The sequence below is a fragment of the Arvicola amphibius genome, chromosome 17, assembly GCF_903992535.2.
Source record: "Arvicola amphibius chromosome 17, mArvAmp1.2, whole genome shotgun sequence".
NCBI classification, from domain to species: domain Eukaryota; kingdom Metazoa; phylum Chordata; class Mammalia; order Rodentia; family Cricetidae; genus Arvicola; species Arvicola amphibius.
Genome location: NC_052063.2, coordinates 28,493,939 through 28,517,179, shown reverse-complemented (window position 1 = coordinate 28,517,179; position 23,241 = coordinate 28,493,939). Strand labels below are relative to the sequence as shown.

Here is a 23,241-nt window from a genome sequence, read left to right as displayed (position 1 = left end):
GGAATTCAGAGCATCCAGTAGACAGTGAACCAGGTGATGGGAGCCACACGGTTCAGCATGAGCATGGATTTGACCCTTCAAGCATCCAAGAACTGGCCGAGAAATAGAGAATTAACTTGGAAAGATGGAAGTTGGTGTCTGAAATGTGAGGGTCTGTTGAATGGTTTCTCGAGTGGTGAAGAACCGTGTAAGAGAAAACTAATTCAGAAATGGAGACAAGAACATAGGTTAAAGCTGGTCTAAAGAGTCTGAAGCACTTAACCCTCAAAGAGTTCACAAGTTCCCAGAAGCTCTGAGTCGGGAGTCAGCCATCCCACGCATCCTATTTTGCTGTTGATGCAGGCTGGGTCCTGCAAAGAAAGGTTCCTCCTCAGGCCCTCGGCTCTGGGCCAAACCACATTTGCCAAGCCATTCATCCTTCTCCACAGTGACCACAGGGGAAGAGCTCTTGTTTTTTAAGTTAGAATGCAAGGTAACATATTCATTCTGGCGCATTTATACATGCGTGCCATTTTGAATTGCTCCTATTGCTTCCCTCCCCCATCCTCTGCAACCCTCTCTTGAGGACCACCTGCCTCCCCCACATCTGCTTTCAGGTTCCATGTATTCCACTACCCCCACACACCTTAAAATCTCCTCCTCCCCTCTCATGATGACCTTTCTACTTCCATGGCCTATGCTGCATATGTGTGCGCGCACACACATGCATATATGCCTATTTATAAACTTACATCCAATACACATATGAGAGAAACTTGTGGTATTTTTTTTCCTAAACTGGCTATTTTGTTGAACATAACGTTCTCCAGTTGAACGTCTTGATTTCTCTCTTCTCTTCCGCTGAGTAAAATCTCACTGCGTGCATGTGCCACATTTCCCCGGTTCACTCATCTGAGGGGCATCTAAGCTGATTCCGTTTCTTACCGCAAACAGATCTTCAGGGGTCTCTGTGGTTTGTTGATGTGAAGTCCTTTGTGTATATACTTAGAAGTGCCAATGCTGGGTCTTATGGCGAAGAACTTACGTGCTAACTTCCATAATGTCTGCGCCTGTTGACACTGCCATCCACAATACCTAAAGGCCCCTCTTTCTTCATGTGGGCATTTGTTTTCTTGATGCCCATTTTGGCTAGGTGAGGTGGAGTCTTTGATCTGTGTTCTTAATAGGTTATCTTTGATTTACTCATTGACAGTATCATGCATGTGAGCCACACATCTTGAGTCAATCCTCCCCCACCGCCTCGTTCCCATTCTCCAAGGTGCAACCCCTGAAACAGATCCTCCCTCCTCCGTGTTTCGTGTCCTCTCCAGTTTTTTCTTTGAGTTAGTGCTTCCTGCTGGATGTTGCTGATACGGTTGGCCAGATAGTGCTTGAGTCTTGTGTCAATTAGCATCGTTGCAGTGAGTTTATGAGCACAGTGGCCATGTCATGTCCAAAAGACAGCATTTTGTAGCACTCCCCTCTGCCCTCCAGCTCTTGGTTTTCTCTTTTCTCTTCTGCGTTAACATAGTATTAATTTGATTTTCTTTGATAACTAAGGATATTGAACACTTTTTCAAATATTCGTTACTTGCATTTCTTCTTTTGGGAACTGTCCTTTTCAGCTCATTTCCCCAGTTGTCAGTTGATTCAAATTAGTGTTTTAACTTTCACAATTCTTTGTATGCTTTAGACATTAACTTGCACACATGTGCATGCGTGCATGCACACACACAGACACACACACACACAGCAAAGAATTTTTCTCACTCTGTAGGTTCTCTCTTCAACTCTGTTGACTGTTTCCTTCGCTAGACAAGAGCTTTTTAATTTCATGTAATCCCATTGTCAAGTTTTGCTATTAATTCCTGCACCGTTAAGAGTTACTTTAGGGAAAGCCCTTGCCTACGCCTATGTTTTGAAGTGTGTTCTGTGTTTTCCTTCGTCGGTTTCAGAGTTTCGGGTTCTACATTTAAACCTTGAAGACATTCTGAATTGACTTTTATACAGGGCAAGAGACAGAGATCTAGTTTCATTCTTTTCCCAGTGAGGATCTAGTTTTCCCAGCCCATTTGTTCCCAAAACTGTCCCTTTTTCCTCCAAATTTATATTTCCACCTTAGTCAAAATTTAGACGGCTGTCACTGACTGAATTTATTTCTGTGGGCCTTTTTTGTTGTTCTTTGTTTATTGTTTGGCATTATTATAAGTACAGTTGTTTCTTTTCTTCTTTCTTAATAACTTCATTAGTGCTGTGTAAAAGGGCTCTTGGTTTCTGTATGTTGGTTTTGTATCTTATTACACTGTAAAAATTGTTGATAAGATATGAAAGATTTCTGGTGGATTCATGAAGGTCTTTTAGGAACAAGATTATATTATCTGCAAATGGCAATACGTTGATTTCTTTTCCTACTTTTCATGCTTTCCTTTCTTGCTCCTGTGTTGATCTAGACGAGACTTTTAAGCACTGTTGAATATGAGCAGCGAGAGTGAGCACCCTTGTGAATTTGGAGAAATGTTTTCAGGTTCTTCCCACTTAATGTAACACTGCTTTAGGTTAATTGTACATAGACCTTTACAATGCTCAGCTACGTTCCCTCTATTCCGAGATGCTTCAAGGCTTATCAGGAAGAGATGTTGAACATTGTTAAAGATCTTTTTGGCCATGAAATGATCATTTGATTTTGTCCTCAGCCTATGTGCTGAACTAACTTATTGGTTTATATATGGTAAACGAACTTTGTCATAGTGTGGAACCTTATTATATTCTTGAAAACAATTTCATGGTTTTTATTGCTATGTGACACATTTTGAGTCCCCGGTTACTGAATGTCCATTAATCAATAATAAGTCAATCAAACCAAATTAATAAATCCAGGTTTAATGAACAGGGCCAGCACTCCTGGGTAACCCTCAGGAGGGCGGGAGAGGAGTCACACAGCAATATGGCGGCCAGGTCTTAGGTAGCCTATAGGCATGGTCTTGAGCAGCCCCCAGGGGAGGAGCTAACCCTTGGTGGACTTTCTGAGGGGAGGGGCTGCTGCTTGGTGGACATTTTGAGAGGGCAGGGCTTGAAATGGGAGGAGTGAGAGAGACCTGAGCACAGAATGGGGCCCCAAGCTGCAGATCCCCAACATCCCAACATTTGGGGGTATATATGGATGCCGGTAGGGGTTCCACTTAAACACTATACTTTAAATGTATATTCATCAGGGAAATTGGTCTATGGTTTTCTTTTTGTTTCATCCTTATCTGATTTGAGGTCAGGGTAACACAAACTGTCTAGAAAAAGTATTCCACCCATTCCTATTTTATGGAACAGCAGGAGAAGTATTTGATACAATTCAACAGTGAATACATCTCGTCCTAAGTTTTTCTTTGTGAGGATGATTTTTATTATTGACTCAATTCCACTGATTGTTGTAGATCTATTTAAATTATTAATATCTTCTTAATTTGATAAGTCAGATATATCTAGGAATTTACCCATTTTTTTCTAGGTTTCCCAGTTCTTGGGAATATGTTTTCAAAGCATTCCCTAGTGATTCTCTGAATTTCATTGGAATTTTTTTTTTTTTTGCAGTATCCACTCTGATTAGAGTGCTAATTTGTTTCTTCTCTGATTTTCTTTTATTTAGTTTAGCTGAGAATTTGTCACTGATTTGGAAAAAAAACACTTTGATTAATTGGATTGTTCTTTTCATCTCCATTTATTAGTTTCCATTCCAATCTTTACTGTTTCTTGCTACTTATGCATTTGGGTTTAGCTTGTTCTTATTTTTGTAAAAAATCATGAATTTTGCATCATTAGGTTATTTACCTGAGCTCTCACTCTCTCTGTATCTCTGTCTCTGTTTCTTTCTCTGAATTTTATGCTCAGCGGTATATCAAGAAGATATAAAAATTTTAATTATATATGCACCAAATCTTGGAGTTCCCAGTTCCGTTAACAAACACTAATGGATGTAAAGTTGCAATAGTTCTGATATGCTCTTTGAACTGGCCCATCATACTGGCATCTCTGAAACTGCTGGGGCCTCTGCTACAACTGGGCTACACTTTCACCAATAGTCTATCTGAGGCTCTCTTCTTGGTGCCAAGCCTCAACTTCTCCTCATGATCCCTTCATTCCTGGGCCTTCAGCTGCTTCTGACACTGTACCTTCACTAGTGTTCTTTCCTGGACTCTCCCAGTTCCAAGCCTCAGCTGCACCCCATAACCGTTCATGCCTTCAAAATCAGGACCACCTGAGTGACTCTTAACACCTGACCAAGTCCAGCTGCCAGCACAAGGCACAACCTTGGCCACCTCTGGAATCCAGCTTCTAGGTACTGACTCTCAGGAGATGTATCCCAGTAGATTTTATATCTGTGGTACTAATTCTCTTTTTTGTTGTTGTTGTTTTGATTTTTTTGTTTTGTTTAGAAACAAGGTTTCTCAGCATACCATCCTGCTGTCCTAGAACTTGCTATGTAGACCAGGCTGACCTCGAACTCACAGAGATTCACCTACCTGCTTCCCATGTGCTGGGATTAAAGGCATGCCCAGCTTACTGATCCCTCCTTCATCACCTCTAAATTCTCAGCTCCAGATGGCCAGCATCAATTGGCCCAGTAAAGCAAAGGTTGTGCTTTAATAGCTCTGGGATCTTGTTAATCATGGCTGACTCTTCAGCCCCAGCTAGCCAGAACCACAGAAGCTTAAATCAAAATAGAAAATGGTGCTGACAGAGTCTTTAATCTTCCCTCTGAAATTTCACAAGCCAGGCCCCCATCTTCTCTACTGCACTCGACATTCCTATCTTCTAAGCTCCCACAGAACATCCTACTCAATACTCCAATGGCTTTTCTAGCCTAAGGTTCCAAAGTTATTCCACAATCCTTCCAAAACTATGGTCAGGCCTGTCACCACAATACCTCACTCCTGATTTGTCTTAGTAAGGGTTTCTATTGCTGCAACCAAACACCATGACCAAAAAGCTAGTTGAGGAGGAAAGGGTTTATTCAGCTTATACTTCGATGTTGCTGTTCATCACTGAAGGAAATCAGGACAGGACCTCAAACAGGGCAGGTATAAATGGAAGCTTCTTGGCCCGATCACCTGTTTCCTGCCCTGATAGCTGCTTCCAAATTACCATACAGAGTCTTAATATTATTTATAAATTCTTGGCCAATTAGCTCAGGCTTACTACTAAATAGATCTTATATTTTAGCTTAATACATATTCCTTATTTATGCTCTGCTATGTAGGAGTACCTTTATTAGCGTGGCACATTCATCTCCTCCTCCCTCTGCGTCTGGCTGGTGATTCCTGACCCCACCCTTCTCCTTCCCATCATCTTTAGTTTGGTTGCCCCACCTACACTTCCTGCCTGCCTACGGGCCAGTCAGCATTTTATTAAACCAATTCGAGTGGCAAATCTTTATGGTGTACAAGAGAATTATTCCACAGCAGACAGGAGGGTGGAGGCGGGAGCAGATGCAGGGACCATAGAGGGGCACTGCTTACCGGCTTACTTCCCCTGGCTTGCTCAACCTAATTTCTTATAGAACTCAGAGCCACCAGCCCAGGGATGGCACCACCCACAATGGACTGGGCTCTCCCGTACTGATCACTAATTGAGAAAGTGACTTACAGCTAGATCTCATGGAGACATTTCCTCAACTGAGGCTCCTTCCTCTCTGATGACTCTAGCTTGTGTCACAAAGCCAGTCAGTACAGGTACTAAATGCTGCTTAAATTTGGATGTTCACTTCTTTCTTTAGACTTGGAAAATTTATGAAACAATTTTAGGTTTTGTGCCTTAAAATGCAGTCTATTTTTAGGCATAGTTCCCTGTACTTCTGAAAAGAACCTGTATTCAAATTCTTGATGGCATATTAACCACTTCATTATCTACAAGGTCTGTTTGATCTATGGTATAGCCTAAAACTGGCATTTCCTTATTGATTTTTCCATTGGAATTGCCTATCTAGATAAGTGCTGTGGTGTTTGAATGAGAATGGCCCCCTCAGGCTCATGTATTTAAATACTTGGTCTACAGTTGGTAGACGTGTTTGGCAAGGATTAGGAGGTATGGACTTGTTGGGAGAGGTGTGTCACTGGGGGGTGGCCTCTGAGATTTCAAAAGCCCATACTCTTGCCAGTTAGCTCTCTTAAACACATGAACTGCCTGGGGGAGGGGGGGGGGCCGGGTATCACAACATTATAAGAGCAAGTGTTTCTTTATTCTTTCCCTCAGCTCCTTCTATCTTGTGGGTTCTTAGGCTTGGTCTCTGGATTATATTCCAGAGTTTGGAGATATTTGATTTTCTTTCTCTCACTGGTATTTTCATGTCATATTTTTCCTAACCTTTTCCCCATCCCTGATATTGTCTCGCCTGCCGTGTCCAGTCTATTGGTGATATATTCCTTTGTGTGTTTAATTTGGCCTATTGAGTTTTCCATTTCTAACATCTGTGCTTTGTGCTTGAGTTTTTGTCCAAAAAAAAAAAAAAATTCTCAATTTCTGTGATAAATTTTCCTTCCACATCAGTAACTTCATTTTTGTGTTGATGATTTTCTCATCTATTTCCATAGCTTTTTTTTTCCCCCTCTGTGTTTCTGGCTTTACGCTAAAGATCATGAATTGAATTTATCTGCTCGCTCGTATCCTCTTTAAAGCCATTGATCATTTTTACTCGTAAATTTTTAGTCTTCAACGGGAATTCTGCTATTCCAGTGTCCTTTGGAAGAGTCATGCATAGCAGTTGTATTGATTATCAAATTGACAAAATCCAAAATTGCCTAGGAGATAGGCCTCTGATCCTGTTTGTGAGGGATTTTCTTAATTGGGTTCATTGATGCGAGAAACCCTACATGCGACAACAGAATGTGAGTGGCATCATTTTGTGGGCTGGACTGCATGCTGAATGAAATGACATGAATTTCATGACTGAATGAAAAGGACAGAGGTAACTGAGCCACATGTACATCCATGTTCATCTGTCACTCTCTGCTACTTTACTATGGCTATAGTTTGACTAGTTGCCTCAAGCTCCTCCCACGGTGACCTCTGGTGTGGTGGTATGCTATCCCCTCAAACTGTGAAGTAAAACAAACCCTTTCCCGCCTTTTCTAGGTTGCCCTTCTGTTGCTAGGATAAACACTATGGCCAAAAGCAACTTAGGCGAGAAAAACCTTACAGTTGCAGGTTATAGTCTGTCTTTGAGGGAAGTCAGGACAGGAACTAAAACAGAAACCATGAAGGAATTCTGCTTTCTGGTTTTGCTCTCTCACTGGCTTGTGCTCAGCTAGCTTCACTATGCAATAGAAAAACACCAGGCTAGGGGATGTGCTGCCGATGGTAGACTGGGCCCTTATGAATCAATTAACAGTCTAGAAATATGCCTCCACAGACATGTCCAATACAGATCTGTCTGGTAGAGGGGATTGATTCTTAAGTTGAGATTTCCCTTTCCCAGGTGACTTTAGGTTGTGTTAGGTTGTCAAAAAAAAAGTCAATCAATACTTGATACATCCCTCAAATTATTTCTGTCAGAGTACTTTATCACAGTAGGAAAATAAACTAAGATATCTGTTTTTCATATTTCTTGTGTTTCTGTGATTCCATTTGTGTGTCTATTGATCTGGACATTTCTTCTAATTTAGTGTGAGGAACTTGTTGTTATACATTCTATTTTTAAGGGCTCAATCCATAAGTACCACTTGTGGGGAGTCTTCTGCCTCCACTCACCCCACCAGAGTGTAGTGATATTTTGTTTGTGTTTTAACAAATAAAGCTTGCCTGAAGATCAGAGTGCAGAGCTTAGCCACTAGAGGCCAAGGAGTGGTGGTGGCTCACACTTTTAGTCCCAATACTTGGAAGTCCCAGGCCTTTGATCCCAGCACTAGGGAGATGGAGACAGGCAGGGATATGGCTGGATGGAGAGAGGAATATAAGGCGGGAGGAGACCAGAGCTCAGTGAGGTCTGAGGACAGGATCACCCTTGTGGTCTGAGGACTCAGTGGAGGTAAAAGATCTCTCTAGTGGCTGCCTGCACTGCTTCTCTGCTCTCTCAGCTTTCAGTCCCTAGTATCTGACTCCAGGCATTTTATGAGGAACAATTAGAATTCGTGCTACACCATGCTCCTAAATACCTGGAGCTGTGTTCAGCTTGGATTGTCCCCCCATTGTCCGTCATGGTTTTCTCTGAACTTTTTAGGTATCCTATCAAATTTGTGACTTTCTAAAGATCTTTCTTCCTCTTCTTGGAACCAGGATCTACTTTTTCTTACTCTGTTTACCTTCATTGGCTCACACAAAGGCAACTCCCTCTCCTCCATCTTACCTGGAAATGCAGAAAATATTTTTCTGTAGTTCTTCTCCGCCATCAGGAGGGAGTCTCTCTGCTAAGCCATCCATTAGGGAGAAGGATTGTTTTGTAGCCTAGCAGGGTCTGTGGGTGGAGTGGACTGCTGAGCTGCTGAGGCCATAGTATCGAGGATAGCCTAGAACGGGAAGACTAGAAGCATACACAGATAGACGGTGATCAGTATGAAAAGGACCTGACCCACAGAAGCCGAGAACAAGGAAAGCCAGATGCAGACATGAGTTTTAGAATATAATGAACACTAGATGGATCGTAGAAATGGGGGTGATGGGACGGGGAAGAGCAGTTTATTTTTCAATGTATTCTTTGAATAAAGCCTCACCATCTTAATGGCCAATTGTGATTTGTCAAGTGAGAAAAAAAAAGAACAGAGCTATAAGAGAAAAATGAATTTTCTAGGGTAAGACATAGAAGTTATAGAAACTCTTAGAAAAAAATTCTATTTCATTAGTGTGTTATTTGCTTTTCTTGTTGTTGTGAGAAAATGACTAATAAAAGCAATTTAAGGAAGGAAGGAATTATTTTGGTCCACGGTTTGAGGATGCAATTCATGATGGCAGGGATGTTGTTTCCATGGTAGCAAAGGTATAAAGCGGTTAATCACACACCAAGGTATGGCTATCTCTGGGACTGTCGAGTCTTTTTAGAGATTACAGGTTCACTGTGAGGTATCTAGAAACCACAATGATCTGTTTAACACATTACTATTTGGTAAACACACACACACCCAAAAATGAGACTCATTAATTTGGGCTATCGAGACAATTGCAGAAAAAAACTAATTTAAAAAAGAACAGACAAGCCGGGCGGTGGTGACGCACGCCTTTAATCCCAGCACTTGGGAGGCAGAGGCAGGCGGATCTCTGAGTTCGAGGCCAGCCTGGTCTACAAGAGCTAGTTCCAGTTCAGGCTCTAGAAACTACAGGGAAACCCTGTCTCGAAAAACCAAAAAAAAAAAAAAAGAAAGAAAGAAAAAGAAAAAAGGACAGACATAGTTTACTATACATTTTTGTCATTGTTTAGTTTTAAAGTGAAAATGTAGCATGTATTTGGCTATATTGTTGTTCACTAGTAGATATCAGAATTAACAGTAGTTCCAAAGTTTCCACACTCACAGATTTAGCAAAACATTGTATCTCCCTCGAACATATTTGTTACTCCTTTTTTGCATGTATTAGTGTGTGTGCTATACATGCATGTGTATGCATATTTACATGTGGGGCATACGTGTGTGTGTGTACACAAGCAAGTGTGTATACATGTGCACATGTGTGCTCATATGTGTAGAGACCTGATGGATGGCATTGGGCATCTATCTTCCTTGATCACTCTTCCTTCTGCTGAGGCAGGGTATATTGGCAAACCCTGAGATCCCTGATTCCAACTTATCTAGCTAGCCAGTCTACCCCGGGTATCCCTTGTCTCGAAGCCTCCAGAGTTCTAGAAGTGACCGCCATACCTGCCTGGCTTCTACATTTGGGTACCGGGGATTTGAACTCTCGTCCTCATGTTTGCGTGACAAATACTTTGTCCACTGAGCTGTCTCCCCAACCCCATGTAGGCTAATTTAAAAATAACTCTTCACTTTATAACATCGCTGAGTTACTGCTAGCATCTGATGAAACAGCTTCATGATCAATATCTACTCCACCGAGTAATTGCAATGGGTGTGTGCATTTTCACAACAGGAACAATTCAGATTGTAAAGAAATTTAGAGTCTTAAGATGAGCTTTAAGTAGGGAATCCAGATCTGATGTTAAGACAGCATTCGTTCTTAGGATAGGGCAAAGAGTCACTTCCTACCCAAACCTGCAACAACTGTAACAACTATACGAAGTCTAAGGTGGCCTTAGTGAAAGTCTGCCCGCTGTCAGTCTTTGGGTTTCTGCGATACAGATAGATTAAACTAGTGATGCTGTACAACATGCGAGAATCAGTAAAGAAACAGAGAGATAAAAAAAAAACAGAATAAAATCTAATTACACGCACTTTCACTTAACATGAAAATTGATTGAGTTCTGCCCAAAGTGGGGTGTTGTTTCCTGTACCAGGAACTACTGTGCAGCCCAGCAGGAAGTGCGCGACAGAACAGGATCACCTTACACCCTCGTTTTATGGTTCATTTCACTTACTTAATGCAGTCTGAGAAGTTGCAAAAGGAGCAAGTTCGAAGAGGGACTAAGCTTTTTGTCTTGCTTTGTTTTAAGTTCCTTTCAATCCAAACATGTGTTTTTGCAAGGTGCCTAAAATCCCAAGGAAACGGGGCTTCTAGAGTTGCCAGGTGAGGACATTGCTCTTTGTCACACAGCGGAAAGCAAGACGCAAAGTTGAGTTGCGTCTGCTTCCTTTTCTGTCCTACTCGACAGCATTTTAAACGGGAAGAATGACAGCTATGCCCATGAATGGGCTAAGTACTCTTGCGTTCCATGAAAGCACCTCCTAGAGTATTTAATTCGAAACGGAGGCCCTGACGTGGGCGGGTTATAGATTTAAGATGGAAAATGACCATTCATTTGTCAAACAGAGGAACGAGTTCATTTTACTGTCTCGCTTTTAAATGTGTGAACCGAACGGCTGGATCTCCTTGCAGTGGCGTACCCTGCTCCTCACACGCTGTCTGTCTTCCCCCCTCCTCCAGGGACCTCAGTATGAACAACATCAGTCAGCTGCCCCCAAGTCTCCTCCACAGCCTCCGCTTCTTAGAAGAGCTGTAAGTACCACTGCTGTCTGGCTGCATTCTGTCACTGCTGAACGCATTCCCGCATTTGTCTCTCATACTTGCTGTGGGAACCAGATGAAACAAGTTGGGGAAGCTGTCAGCACCAACAAGTGCGGCACATGAGGAAACACTTAGGAGGTGGGGCTGGGGGAAGAACGGCTGTGATTCTGGAAATCAAGTTATAAAAGAGTTTACCATGAGGCTACAACTTTCTAAGGTGAGACTGAGCCAAACAAATTAAAATTTTTAAAGCGAAGGCTTTTATAAAAAAAAAAAAAAAAAAAGAGCTGGATGGCTCTCTGGAAACAGTTAAACAGCAGGGTATTAAAAGTTTGAATACTGGCTCATGTTTATTAAAATAGTGAGTAAAGTTATAATGAAAACCAAAAATTGCTGCTTGGTTCGGCTTGGGACTGGGAGAATTGAGTCCGCATTGCACCGACACTTCTTGTCCTAATCACTTTTAATTACTATTTCCCTCCTTTTAAATTTAGCTGCCCTCAAGGCTTCAGCAGAGAAAACACAAAAGACAGAAAACTTAAGAATGGAGTCCCCTAAACTCGCTATTTAAAAAAAAATCTTTAAGGAGAAAGATAAAATTAGTTAATGATACCCAGAGGAACTTGATTAAGTCCAGCAATCACTTTCCAGAAGATGAAAAAGAGTTGTATAAACCAAAAATCTGCATTTACAAACTCATTTGATCCTCTTTCCCTGTTGAGTGATGGGAGTTCTGTGCCATCGTGTTCCCTGCGAAGGACGCTTGGCACCATCAGTTGGGTAAATCCTCTGACTGTTGATTAAAGGGATTGTTTCGGCAGTGACCCCTTTTGAAAATACGTCCTTTATAAACCCTGAAGTCGGGGTCCAATTTGAGGAGTAATTTGAATCTTTGGTGCCGCACATGATCCACCATGGGAGGTGGAGTGTTCTGTCATAACCAAGTTGCATGACATTGATCATTTCTTCAAGAGGATAGCGTTCATGAATTTTCCATCCTAGAGCTTTATCTACTTCTTTTTGATGGTGCTGTAGTTTAAAGAACAATTGTGTTCTTATTGCTAGAAAGAGTTGAATGTAACCAATTGGTTGTCAAGTGGTGTCAAATATTAATTTATATAGCAAGACTTTTGTCATTTAGAGAATCTATTCAGTCTGTATACAGACTCCTCTTTCGGCCTCTCTGTGCTCTATCAAGTTCACTTCATGGTTGCAGCTTAGCCTTCAAAAAAAAAAAGCTAAGAACATGGCTGTCTTAGTCATGACCTGTACATAATTAATGATAAAGTTTTGAAAAATAACCAAGTGAAACACTTAAGTGGAGCTTCTTATACATAATAGCATTATCTGTTATGGTAGATATACATACCTGTAATGATTACTTTTAGTAAATTTCAAACATCGGAACTGTTTGCTTGACTACAACTGTCTTATTCTCCTTCCTCTGTACAATTAAGTTGCAAAATTTAGCTCTCTGTGTCATCATATTTCTAAGATAAGAATTATGTGTCGTTTCCTCTTTTTAATATCACAAGGCACAGTGCTTCCTTTCTTCCCCAACACATACCTCAATTTTAGAACACAAACTGAATCAATAAATAATTCACCTCCCCGAGGACTTTAATAGAGCTTCCCCACGGGTGACTTAGCTCATTCAAAAGAGCTCCTCTTTCTTCTTGAGGTAAATGTTAATTCTGTTTCAAGGGCAGTTTGTCAAAAGATAATTGATAGGGAGAAAAATCAAACTAAGAAAAGAGGGAGAGAAAAGAACCATTCTAAAATGCTGCTTTTTGTGGATATTTATCTCTCTGCAAGCTCAGTCAAATACCTTGGTCATAGAACCACAGAATTCCACAATTAAAGGTGACTCTTTAAAAAAACTATTCCACCCTCTTTGTCTCTTCTGGAATGTCATCTTCTGAGCTGACTGAATGACAGAATTTAAGGTTAAGATTTGAACCCCATGAGATGGTTCATTGGGGGAAAACATTTGCCACCAATCCAATCCCCAGCCCCCACATGGTGGAAAAACAGAACCAACTCCACCAAAATGTCCTCTGACCTTCACACACAAGCATATGAGTACACACACACACACACACACACACACAAGCATATGAGTACACACACACAAGCATATAAGTACACACACACAAGCATATGAGTACACACACAAGCATATGAGTACACACACAAGCATATGAGTACACACACACAAGCATATGAGTACACACACACAAGCATATGAGTACACACACACAAGCATATGAGTACACACACACGCACACACACACACACAAGCATATGAGTACACACACACAAGCATATAAGTACACACACACAAGCATATGAGTACACACACAAGCATATGAGTACACACACAAACATATGAGTACACACACACAAGCATATGAGTACACACACACAAGCATATGAGTACACACACACAAGCATATGAGTACACACATACACAAGCATATGAGTACACACATACACAAGCATATGCGTACACACACAGAAGCATATAAGTACACAAATACACAAGTGTATGAATACACACACAAGCATATGAGTGCACACGCACACACACATACTCACACACACAAGGACGGGGTATACAAAGATGAGTGGGTAGATGAGAAGAATCTGGGAAAAGTTGGGGGAGGGTTAAACATGATCAAAATATATTGTATGAAACAAATTTCGTTAAATTTTTTAAGATAAAAGAAAGACGCAACAAAGGCTGCAGATAACTCAGGGGTTGAGAACTTATTCTGCTGTTGCTGAAGCCACAAGTTTAGCTCCCAACACCTACATCCGTATCCACCTATAACTCCAGGTCCAGGGGACCCAGTACCTTCCTCTGGCCTCCACAGGCACCTGCATTTACATGCACACGTCCTGACACAGACACATACACACCCATAATTAAAGTAAAAAGTAAAGCCTTTTTAATAATGAAAACTTTTAATAAAAATGTTTAATAGTAAAACATTTAATAAGAAGAATTTTTAATAATAAAATTAAGAATAGAAAAAACAAAAAGGGGAAGGAATGCCACAGCAAATGCTGGTGGGATGCAGACAGAAAGAAACCTTACACACCACTAATGGGCAGGTGGACTGGTCCACTCCATGAACACCAATAAGGATGTTTCTTAAAAAGCAGAACTAGATTTGGCATATGACCCAGTTCTACCATGTCTGGGTATCCGTCCACAGATTCTAGGTCAGTGTAACACAGGGATAGTTGCACATGTGTGTTATTTTGTAATAGACTTTTCACGATTGTCATATAACAGAAGCAATGCAGGTGCCAACAACTGAGAGAGGTGGCTAAAAAAGATGTGGCAAATAGACACAAGGGCATGGTTTTTAGCCACCAAGAAGAAGGAAGTTCTACATTTTGTTTACATTATGGCATTTACAAGAAAATGGATACAACTTTAGATAATCATATTCGGCAAATTAAGCCAGTCTCAGAGAGAGACAAGTATGTTCTCTCATTTGGGGGTCCTAGATTTTAGATAGTCACAAACAACCATGTATGTATACATCGTATGTGTATATAAAATGATGGCAGAAGTAAAATTGTCCACAGGAACAAAAGGGACAAAAGGGAGTGGGGAGGCATGATCAGAGAGAGGGTTTGAGGTGGGAGTATGCGTAACATAAAATGTATGCCTGTATGAAAATAGTAAATTAAATTTAAATTTAAGAATAATAGTCTTAAAGCAAAAACAGTAGCTTTCAACCAGTCAATGCTCTTGTTATAAATGCTCCTACTCCATCCTCTTAACTCGTAAAGGTAGAAAGTATCAATCCTGGCTAGCAGAAGAGAGAAGTTGGTCGATGTCAGAGCTAAGAGCTTGGTTCAGGTCCCAGCTGAGATTTGCAGTGACTTTTCCGAGCTGTGCTTGGAAGGGAAGAGGAGACTCGGGAGCTATGTGCACGGTTCACCTGGGCTCTTCTCATCACGTGAAGTCACCAAGTGCAGGCAGGACTTTGCACGATTGAACACCTTTAACTCAGTGAAGGGGAACGGAGACTATCTATGCTGGGTATGCATCTGTGGGCCATGCCTGTGTCTCTCTGCGTGGGGGAATGAGAAGGAATGCACAAGAAGGCAAGAACTGTAGATCCAGGAGCCGGGTTCCAATAAATGGACTGTTAATCCCCTGTGCATTGCCTCTGAGAAAGGCACCACCACAGCCTGGAAGAGTGACCTCTGACATAGTCCAACAGGCCCAGAACTTTCGCCAATCCTATTATATATGAAAGTACATACTAAACACCATGTTACTAAACTGCCATCCACGCAGGCTGAGGCGGGTGTTCAGAAGTCAGTGTGTACGTAGTTTTATGACAGAGAAGATATCACTGATGAGACAGCTGTCTTCCAGCCAGCTTGCTTAGCTCAGTGTTGTCTCTTTGTAGCCAGACGGATTGCTGTAGATGCATCAACAAGAAAACCCCATCACAAACATCTTTAAAAATCATGCTAATGAAGCTGCGTCGCCATCCTTCCCCTTTACTCTAACCACCCAGCACATCACTTCCCTAGTTGATGTCACTTAAGAGTTATAGACAGTTAGCTATTCAAACAGCTGGGCTTTGCCCCTCATCCATCGCTGAAGCTTAACAAAGCTGCCAAAGTTGACAATGTAGAGATACTTACTTGTGGTGTTAATTTTTTCTTAAGTGTACCTCTAGGTAAAGCGTTTCTTTGGGGCAAATATTTCAGAAAAAATAACAACATGCTACCATGGGAAATGGTATCCTTCTCTCATTCTTTTTTTTTGGGGGGGGGGGGTTCGAGACAGGGTTTCTCTGCAGCTTTAGAGCCTGTCCTGGAGCTAGCTCTTGTAGTCCAGGCTGGTCTTGAACTCACAGAGATCTGCCTGCCTCTGCCTCCCGAGTGCTGGGATTAAAGGCATGCGCCACCACCGCCCGGCTTCCTCTCTCATTCTTGACATGCAGGGACATTGATGATGCCACATGCATTGGCACATCCAGCCTTTCGTTTGTTGATTTATGCTAGTGACTTGGTATGCGCCAGGCCAGTCATACACTCAGAGTGCTGTGCTAAAACTAAAAAGAGTCGGAGGAAATAAAGAGCCTTTTCCTGGATGTACGGAGTCTGTTTCCTGGAGAGAGGTGCACAGTGCCTACGTCCAGAAGCCCAGGACACCCTTGACCTGGCTGTGCTAGTGGCTGGGCCTTAGGTGACAAATGCTGAAACCACTCTACCCATCTTCCAGGATGTTCCTGAGAACCAGAAGACATGATTGAAAGGATTCGGGCAATCCACAGCTTACATTTTGAGTTGTCATGAATGCAAACACCATTTTAGCCCTTTCTTGTTTTATGAGCCCGATTTTGCAGGAAACCCGGGAACCTGGGATCGGTGGAGAAAGGGCTTTGGCTGTTTCCTGCTTTAATAGATAAAGGCAGTGATGGCCGATTGCTCTTGACCGAATTCTAAGAGCCTGAGCCATCGCTGCATTTGGCACCAACACGCCTTCCTCCAGCTCTGCTCCTTCCGTCCTGCTGAGGACTTCATGTTCTTCCTTTGTGGGCAAACAAAAGATTCTGCTGCATTTGGCTCTCAAAGCAGGGCTCAGACCTCAGGAGCTAATGGCAGATGGTGTCTGTCCCTGGCATCCACACGTTAGCGTAAACTTAGATTGGAATTCTGATTATACCGGGCAGTTGTTTCCATTTGAAATATTCTGAACTTAAGTCTTTATTTCCAGCTTGCATCTTAAAATCTTCCCAGATTTTAGTGCTATTGGAATCAAATAGTCGACTCGCAGAGAAACATGAGCGGCTCTGGGGAGGTCTGCTTTTAAGTAACCATTGTTCCTTGGAACCATTTGCTTGTATTATGGTTGGCTTTGAAGACCTCTACATAAATAGTAGATATCTATTATTACAGATGAAATTTGGAATGAGCGATACCACCAAGAATCCTGAAGTGTGATCCATGCTTGCTATTTTTACTCGCTCACCACATAACTGAAAACAGTGAGAACTGTTCTGCCTGTCTTTTGAGATTTTTTTTTAAAGGAAGAACCGTAGTAAACTATGATACTCACAAAGTTTTGCTTGTCAAGTGAAAACGCCACCATAAACAATCATCATGTTCTTCAGCCTTATCCCAGTCCCTTGTACACATGGAGCTGACAATTGTTTTTAAATCCCACATCTAGAACCCAAACCCATCTAGCTGGATATATACAGTTAGATATTTTACATTGTGTGTATATTATTGGCAATTAGAACACTGACTAAAAAGTTTTCCCTCTGCCTCTTCTTCCGTATTGCTGTAACATTCCTTTATCCTCCATCCTCAAATCCCATGATATATATAAATGTCCAAATTTCACTACTTAATTTTATCATTTCTTTTCTTTTTCTTTTTTGTTCCTCTCTCTCTCTCTCTCTCTCTCTCTCTCTCTCTCTCTCTCTCTCTCTCTCTCTCTCTTTCTTGCTTTTGTTTTTGTTTTTGTATTTTCGAGACAGGGTATCTCTGTGTAACAGTCCTAGCTGTACTGGAACTAGCTCTTATAGACCAGGCTGGCCTTGAACTCAGAGAATTCCACCTGCCTTTGCCTCCCGAGTGCTGGGATTAAAGGTGTGCACCACCGCTTCCCAGTTATCTTTTTTTCTTAGTGTTTTTCACATCCACCACTCAACATGTGGAGTATGTGTGTATTGGGGGGAGGTAGCTACTGGGAGCCACAGAAGGAGACATTAGACTTGCTATGAGCTATTCAAGTCTCTACCTTTGAGGAATTTCAGTTAAACAGGGAGGCTGATACCTCACAAATTGTGTCAAGGACAGTGAAGACCACATACATAATTTAGATAAAAAGTAACAAAGGGTGGTAAGGAAAGTCTCTGTAAGGAGATGACCTTTAGAACAGGCAAATGTTCCAGCTATCAAGAGCATTGGCTGCTCTTGCAGGGGACTTGGTTTGATTGACAGCACCCACATGAAGGTTCACATCCACCTGTAACTCCAGTTCCAGGGGATCTGGCACCCTCTTCTGGCCTCCATGGGCTCTGCATACACATGGTACACTTACATACATGCAGGCAAAACACTCACATACAGAAAATAAAAAAAATACATGGAAAGGGAGATCTCATAGGGTCCGACCGCTCGAGAAAACACGCCAGGCAGCTAAAGAATTCTGAGAACAGGAGAATCAGCAACAGGGATGAGCCCATTAGTCATCATCTAATACCAAGTGATAATCCCTGAAGTCATAGACCTACAAACAACACCAAATGGACTCAGCAGGGTATTTATTTATCTCTGTAACTATATGCAGAATAATAACAAAGAAAAACAATCTGAGAGAGAGATGGGGAAATTTGAGAGGGACTGGAAGGAGAAAAGGGACTAGGGGAAACAATGCAATTACAATTTAATTTTAAAAATAAGTAAGTAAATTTAAAACATAAAGGTGGCATCCAAACTAATATCAGACGTTGGGGAGAATTGATCCTACAGCTGAGATAGAGAATTTCAAATTGCGGAGCAGTGACAGCCGAGACGCTGAGAAGTCAAAGGGTGCACCGTGTTTGTGGAAGCAGGACAGAGAGCAGCAATGAGGTGTGGAACAAGAGGAACAAGGGCCAGATCCTGCAGGACCCGTCAGGCCATATGTGGATTCAGTATGAGTAGTGTGAAGCCGTTGGAAGGGGAGATACATGCATGTAGCTAGTGAAGCAATATTATTTTTATTTTAAAAGATGTATCTGATTTCTGCATAGAGACCGGACTGAAGAATTATGGAAGCAGAGAGACTCATTAGGAGACCAATAAAATTGGGGGCAGGAAGGTTCGAGAATAGTTCCTGTGTGTACAGTTATCACCCAAATTACTTGGCCAGATTTTTGTGGTGGTGTTTTTTGATTGACAGATTCTCTGTATGGTTCTCAGAATGCACTCCCTGGACAGCAGCATCTGAGCCATCTTACTCCTCATTTGAATTTATCCTTTGTGCTTTGAGAAATGCAAAATCATGTGCCCTCCCCAACCAGTAACTCAGAAACCCTCGAGACTGAGCTCAGGAAATTGCCTATAATACGCTCTCTCATTGATTCTGATGTCCGGCAAGTTTGAAGACTTCTACTGTATAGGTCAGGGTTTCAGAATTACCCAGAGTTCATCATACACTCTGGGCCCCATCACAGAAGGCCTTCAGATAGACGGTGGGTAGGAGGAGAAAAATCAAGAATGTGTGTATAGGAAATTTTCAGGTAATGAGTATCCTGCTTAATTTAGGTCGCACTGTGATAACCCCAACTAGCACGTGTTTACTGTCCTCCCAATGCAGTGATATGTTCAGAACCAGAAAAATCCACAACCGCATTTCTGGCAAGTTTTCTTCTGCCTTATGTTCTTTTGCCCAGCAGTGGCATTATCTAAACTTCTCTTAGGCTCAGTATACCTTCTCTAAAGGTAGATAAATGGTGTCTTTTGTCTAATTATAACAATTAAATTGCTCCATAAATGTCTACCCTTTGTGAATTGCTTAGTAAAAAAAAAAAATGATAGTATATGTTCACAATGCATTGTATGTAGCTTACTGGAAGGATTCATGATTTTTGAATTTCAATTTGTAATACAAAGGGAATATCCTTCTATTGTTTCTAATCTAGCTACATAATAGCTAACTGTCTCGGAATCATTGTGCCAGATATGAGGTATCTGTAGCCAGCTATCAGTTGTCTTGATTGGTTATTAATAATAAATACCTTTGAGTTCCCAGTTCTGTGTGGGCAATAAGATTCTTGACCTTAAGAGTCTGTCATCTAATCAGATAGACTACACATCAAAGGGCAGAAGATAAAGCTTTCCAGGTAGTGCTGTGTAGAACCTATCTGTGGACCGAAGTGGTTACAGCAGATTTCACAGAGGAGTTGAAACTGAACTTCATGAGTCTGTGGTTGAGAAACCACAGTCCTGTGCATTAAAGATCTCCTAGTCGCCCTGGGAGAGTTTCACCTATCCAGTCCAGAGGTCTTATTAGCCTTCAACAATTCTTTTTGCCGGGGCTGGAGAGATGGCTCAGAGGTTAAGAGCATTGCCTGCTCTTCCAAAGGTCCTGAGTTCAATTCCCAGCAACCACGTGGTGGCTCACAACCATCTGTAATGGAGTCTGGTGCCCTCTTCTGGCCTGCGGACATACACACAGACAGAATATTGTATACATAATAAATAAATAAATAAATAAATAAATAAATAAATAAATATTTTAAAATTCTTTTTGTCCTTGAACCCTGAAATATGAATATTCTTTATCCTTCATAATAATGAAAGTAAGTCCACATTTTGTGAATACATGGTCCTTAGACCTTTAGGGCTGGTTTTGGGAGCCTTTTTGCTGCTTTTGACCAATTGAATGTGCTTAGCTCTCTGAGTTGGGGAAGTGGTAGAGTGGCTATCACAGCTTTTAGGCATCATGATTGTTAAGGCATACTTGGAATACATTTTATTCTTCACTGGCAAGAAAATTGACTGAGACGGTGTTGTCATCTTTATAAGTAATATGACTGAGTTGTCTGCAGCAAATGTGACCAAAGATGCACCCAGAGGCATTGATAGAAACTTCACACCATAATGATACTTTGACAGTGATTATTCAGGTAAGTTACAACCCAGAAGAATAAAAATAAAATCAGAAGTAGTAGGGAACTACTCCCACCAGCTTAGAAAAATCCCAAAGAAGGAAATGGTGGCAGACAACTGGAGGTCATTACAAGTCATCCAGACATTGAGGGTAGGAAATACTTAATCCTGATCACAGCACTCATCAAATTTCTAGAGCAAAGTCACGTTTATCAGATTGTCAGCCCTCTAGGTCTCATATGCTTTTAAAAGTGGAAAATTAATTTCTATGAGCCAGCACAACCTTTCTTAGTTGAAATGTCTTCCTTTTACGTCAGAAGGATTATCATAGCATCCATTCTGCTCTAACTGTGTATGTTGCCTTGCTGGCGTGCATCAGAAAACACCAGAATATAATATGTACGTGAAATGTGAGACAGTCTTTTCTACTTTACATAAAACCCCTCTGGGGTTTAGTTTCCTCATATACAAAATGTGAATTGTAGAACCCTTGCTTACCTGAATTAAAGTATAAGAAAGTGCTGTCTAAAATGTTAAATAGCTAGACGTAATTAAAATACCTTACAATAAACAAGAAGAAGGGAGAAATTAAGTAGGACAAAACCCGCACACGTACTCAAAAACAAATCAAAGGTAGATAAAGCCACTTATCTCCAAGTGTGGTGGCATACACACGTCCTCCCAGCTCTAGGGAGGCAGAGGCAGGAAGGTGATAGCAAGTCTGAGGCCAGCATGGTCTACATGGAAAGTTCCAAGGCAGGAAGGGTTACCAGGGGAGAGCCTCATAGAAGAATCCTATTTTCTTTTCCTCACCCCCTCCCCTTAATGAAGGAAGGGAAGCCAAAGAAGTGAGTGATTCTCAAAGAAAAGTGTTTTCACAGCAAGTTAGTGGGAGGAAAAACAACCAAGTAGGGAAAGGAGAAGAAGCCGAGTAACCCAGAAGTCAGAAGTTCATGTAAGAGCCCGCCAGCCACCTTCCTTGCTTAGCTCTCGAAACACTGTGTGTGGTTCAAAGGGCCCAGCCCTAGCAGTGGTTCCCAGCACAGACATTTCCAGAGGGACCAGGCAGAGAGCAGAGTCAGATGCCCCGTCTACCCTCAGATCTCAGCCTGTGCACTATTCACAACTGTTCCTGTCTCTCGAGGCCAGTGTGCAGGGCAGGGAAAAAAAATCAAACCTCAAAATAAAAACATCCCCTATTACAAAGATCCCAGTTACTTTAAATTTTCAAGCTACAAATATACATTCTCAAAGATGTTTCAGGTTGTTGTTACAATAGCAAATCATCTTTATTTGGCAGAAGAGTAGGGAACCAATAGTCTTTTGCAATTTAATGTTCTTTTTATCTTTCTGTGGAAGTTAAAGAAAACAATGTTGTGATGATGAATTTACACATGGTGCAGCTTCATTCAGGATAATTTGGGGGGGTTGGGATTTTTTTGGCTTTTGGTTTCATTTTGTTTTGTTTTTTGAGACAGGGTTTCTCTCTGTAGCTTTGGCGCCTGTCCTGGAACTCACTCTGTAGACCAGGCTGGCCTCAAACTCACAGAGATTTTCCTGCTTCTGTCTCCCAAGTGTTGGGATTAAAAGCATGTGCCACCACCGCCCGACTTGGGATAATTTTTATATAATATTAAAAAATAAGAAATTTTTCTCTTTAAGTTCTGTCTTATTTTAGAATCTAACCAGGAATGAAGAAAGAGATTTTTTTTTCACAAAATCCTAATCCCAGAGACAGAGTTTTAAAGACCAACTTTCAGCCAAATGGCTTGTGGGTCTCTAGGATTGGAATATTAGTCCAGTCATCACAGGAAAGGAAAGATTTACATTGCGTTAAGACTTTCACTATTCATAGACTGGGTACACACAGTCTGGAGGGGGGTTCCCCTATAGTTTTTAAAGATTTTTTTAAAAGATTTTAAAGTAACTGAAATTATCCCCCCCACACACATACATATACGATAAAAAACAAAAAAAGACATTCCCTTAAATTGTTACATTTTTTGTCAATAGGACAAACCCACCTTCAAGCTAGCCCAAAAAACAGTCGATGGCATGTCATAAATTCTTTTGTTGTAGGGCAAACTGCCCTGAAAACATAGGTCAGCTGCTCACAGATTAGTACCCAATACAGACTCAGAGGTATCTGAAACCTCTATACAGAGGAGAAGAAAAAAAATATGTGATGTTTCAGGAAACACAACCAAAAGAAAATTTACCCTGATAAATGAAGCTGACTAAAATATATCTTTAAATTTTTTTATATGTTATAATCTGATCACAGTTTCCCCTACCTCATCTCTTCCTGTCCTATCCACCAAAATGCTCTCTTTCTCTTTCTCTCTCTCTCCATATATGTATAGATAGATATAAATAAATAGATAGATAGATAGATGATAGATAGATAGATAGATAGATAGATAGATAGATAGATAGATGATAGATAGATAGATAGATAGCCAAAAGAGGGCAAAAAATAAAATGAAGCAAACAAAAAAAGCACCAAGAAACATATGCATACACACA

The 23,241-nt window shown here is 41.2% G+C and overlaps 1 protein-coding gene across 3 annotated transcripts in view; it reads left to right on the top strand.

The window, feature by feature from the left end:
- The window catches only part of Lgr5 (leucine rich repeat containing G protein-coupled receptor 5), a 148,788-nt gene that overhangs the window by 58,579 nt on the left and 66,968 nt on the right, over window positions 1-23,241 (top strand). For 2 of the 3 annotated variants that reach the window (XM_038314712.1, XM_038314710.1), the window contains exon 2: window positions 10,990-11,061. The exons of the other annotated variant lie outside the window; for it this stretch is intronic. In XM_038314712.1, coding sequence (XP_038170640.1) covers window positions 10,990-11,061 — 72 coding nt within the window. The remainder of the gene's footprint in view (window positions 1-10,989; window positions 11,062-23,241) is intronic. 3 annotated transcript variants of the gene reach the window in all.